The sequence below is a fragment of the Pristiophorus japonicus genome, chromosome 3 (assembly GCF_044704955.1).
Source record: "Pristiophorus japonicus isolate sPriJap1 chromosome 3, sPriJap1.hap1, whole genome shotgun sequence".
Classification (NCBI taxonomy): domain Eukaryota; kingdom Metazoa; phylum Chordata; class Chondrichthyes; family Pristiophoridae; genus Pristiophorus; species Pristiophorus japonicus.
The window spans coordinates 83,368,295-83,371,760 of NC_091979.1; the positions used below are offsets into that span (position 1 = coordinate 83,368,295).

Here is a 3,466-nt window from a genome sequence, read left to right on the forward strand (position 1 = left end):
GAGAGAGAGAGAGAGAGAGGCTGGGGGGGGCGGGAAGAGAGAGAGAGGCTGGGGGGGGGGGAGAGAGAGAGAGAGAGAGGCTGGGGTGGGGGGGAAGAGAGAGAGAGAGAGAGGCTGGGGTGGGGGGGGAGAGAGAGAGAGAGAGGCTGGGGGGGCGGGAAGAGAGAGAGAGGCTGGTGGGGGGGGGAGAGAGAGAGAGAGAGAGGCTGGGGGGGAGTGAGAGAGAGAGAGAGGCTGGGGGGGGGTGGGGAGAGAGAGAGGCGCTGGGGGGGGGAGAGAGAGAGGCGGGGGGGGAGGAGAGGGGGAGGAGAAAGAGAGAGAGAGAGAGAGAGAGGCGTGGGGAGAGAGAGAGAGAGAGGCGTGGGGGAGAGAGAGAGAGAGAGAGAGAGAGAGAGGCGGGGGGGAGAGAGAGAGGCGGGGGAGAAGAGAGAGAGAGAGGCGGGGGGGTGGGGGAGAGAGAGAGAGGCGGGGTGTGGGGGAGAGAGGCGGGGGGGGTGGAGAGAGAGAGAGAGAGAGAGATGCGGGGGAGGGAAGAAAGAGAGAGGCGGGGGGGGAGAGAGAGAGAGGGGGGGAGAGAGAGAGAGGCGGGGGTGGAGAGAGAGAGGCTGGGGGGGGGGGGGGGAGAGGCGGGGGGGGAGAGAGAGAGAGGCGGCTGGGGGGGAGGAGAGAGAGGCTGGGGGGGGGAGAGAGAGGCTGGGGGGGGGAAGAGAGAGGCTGGGGGGGAGAGAGAGAGAGAGGCTGGGGGGGGGAGAGAGAGAGAGAGAGAGAGAGAGGCTGGGGGGGTGGAGAGAGGGAGGCTTGGGGGGGGAGAGAGAGAGAGAGAGAGGCTGGGGGGGGGAGAAGAGAGAGAGAGTGAGAGAGAGAGAGGCTTTGGGGGGGGAAGAGAGAGAGAGAGAGAGATGAGAGAGGCTGGGGGGGAGAGAGAGAGAGAGAGAGAGACTGGGGGGGAAGAGAGAGAGAGAGAGAGAGGCTGGGGGGGGCGGAGAGAGAGAGAGAGAGAGAGAGAGAGAGGCTGGAGTGGGGGGGGAAGAGAGAGAGAGAGAGAGAGGCTGGGGTGGGGGGTGAGAGAGAGAGCGAGAGAGGCTGGGGTCGTGGGGGAGAGAGAGAGAGGCTGGGGGGGGGGAGAGAGAGAGAGAGAGAGAGAGGCTGGGGGGGGGAAGAGAGAGAGAGAGAGAGAGAGGCTGGGGGGGGGAAGAGAGAGGCTGGGGGGGGAGAGAGAGAGGCTGGGGGAGGGGGAGAGAGAGAGAGGCTGGGGGGGGGAGAGAGAGAGAGAGAGAGAGGCTGGGGGGGGGAGAGAGAGAGAGAGAGAGGCTTGGGGGGGAAGAGAGAGAGAGAGAGAGGCTGGGGGGGGGAAGAGAGAGAGAGAGAGAGAGAGAGAGAGAGAGGCTTGGGGGGGGGGAAGAGAGAGAGAGAGAGAGAGAGATGAGAGAGACTGGGGGGGGAGAGAGAGAGAGAGAGATAGAGAGGCTGGGGGGGAGAGAGAGAGAGAGAGAGAGAGAGACTGGGGGGGAAGAGAGAGAGAGAGAGAGAGAGGCTGGGGGGGGCGGGAAGAGAGAGAGAGACTGGGGGGGGGGGAGAGAGAGAGAGAGAGAGAGGCTGGGGTGGGGGGGAAGAGAGAGAGAGAGAGAGGCTGGGGTGGGGGGGGAGAGAGAGAGAGAGAGAGAGAGAGAGGCTGGGGTCGGGGAGGAGAGAGAGAGAGAGAGGCTGGGTTGGGGGGGAGAGAGAGAGAGAGAGAGGCTGGGGTGGGGGGGGAGAGAGAGAGAGGGAGAGAGGCTGGGGTCGGGGGGGAGAGAGAGAGAGGCTGGGGGGGGGGGAGGGAGAGAGAGAGAGAGAGAGAGGCTGGGGGGGGAAGAGAGAGAGAGAGAGAGAGAGAGGCTGGGGGGTGGGGGGGAAGAGAGAGAGAGAGAGAGAGAGAGAGAGGCTGGGGGGGGAGAGAGAGAGAGACTGGGGGGCGGGTGGAGAGAGGCTGGGGGGGGGGGAGAGAGAGAGAGACTGGGATAGAGAGAGACTGGGATAGAGAGAGACTGGGATAGAGAGAGAGAGGCTGGGGGTGTATTATCTGTAAGCTTGTAATGTTTGTAGTTTCACACTGGATGTGGACGTACTATGTCCTGCAAGTGCAGGGTTAATAATAAACAGAACCAGGCAGATTTCCGGAGGCTTCCGAGAGAGCTGCCTGCCTGTTTGGAGCTGTGTGTGCTGTGCTCTGTGAATATATCACATTTGGCAGCGAGATGGGATTTTTCGGATGATTTAAAGCTTAAATTTTGTTGGTGAAGGATTCAGCCAACTGGAAGTTTCTGTCTTTGGAAAAAAGCTACAAAATCCAAGGTAAAATACAGTACACGGTGTGAACAGCTAGAGATTAAAATGGCAGGTGTAATCGGACATTTGGGGGAATATAGACACGACCGGGAACATTTTAACGCATATGTGGATCGGCTAGAAATGTATTTCACTGCAAATAACATAATCGAAGTTCCAGACAATGCAGTCCAGAACCTGGTTGTGTTGGAACGTAAGAGAGCGATCTTATCGGAGGCAGGTCCGGAATTATATGACACTCTTGTAAATCTGCTTGTGCCTGACGAGCCAAAGGACACAACGCTTAAAGAGATTTTAATGAAGCTGGAGCAGCACTATAACCCCAAACCGTTAGAAATTGCTGAAAGCTATCATTTCGGGATTTGGAATCAAAAGACTGATGCCTGTATCAGTGATTACATCGTAGCATTAAAAAAGCTATCGATGCACTGTCATTTTGGAAACTTTCAAAACCGAGCATTACGGGATCGTTTTGTTTGTGGGGTGAAAATTGATGCAATCAGAAGGAAGTTATTGATGATGGATGACTTGATTTTTGAGATTGCTTGTCAGACAGCAAGGTCAATGGGCATGGCCGAACAATATTCCCGAGAATTAAATAATGATTATTTCGTCGGTCAACTGAGGTAAATCATTTGCAGGTTCAAAGTAAAAGATGGTGAGGACCCAAAGTCTCAGAAACTGGAAATTCTAACAGAGCGTCGAAGTGGTGCTATAGGTGCCTGGGACAACACATTGTTCAAAGTTATCCATACGTGAAGGCAGAGTGTTTCTTCTGCAGAAAGATTGGGCATCTTGCGAAGGCATGCCGACTGAAGGGTAAACAAGCTTTCAAAGCGATAAGTCCAGCGTTCAAAGCTATGAGTGGAAATCCCAAGAGATTACATAGCATGGAAGAACAACAACAGTACGAGGAGATGTTAGAGTTACACGTCATCAGGAGCACGAGGTTAACGGATAGCAATTCAGAAAGCATCAAAATCCACATAGTTGTTGCGGGATTCTAGATACCAATGGAAATTGACACGGGTGCATCCATGAGTGCAGTACCGGAGTCACTGTACCTCGAAAAATTGCGTGATTTCCAACTGGAGAAATCCAAGATAGAGCTGCGAGGCTACTCAGGAGAGAAAATTCCTGT

At 56.1% G+C, this 3,466-nt stretch overlaps 1 protein-coding gene across 1 annotated transcript in view; it reads right to left on the reverse strand.

The window, feature by feature from the left end:
• The window catches only part of LOC139254073 (retinol dehydrogenase 7-like), an 88,198-nt gene extending 85,079 nt beyond the window's left edge, over positions 1–3,119 (reverse strand). Inside the window, exon 1 of the mRNA XM_070873621.1 lies at positions 3,081–3,119. Within this exon, the coding sequence (XP_070729722.1) occupies positions 3,081–3,119 (39 nt within the window). The remainder of the gene's footprint in view (positions 1–3,080) is intronic.
• Positions 3,120–3,466: the final 347 nt, after the last annotated feature.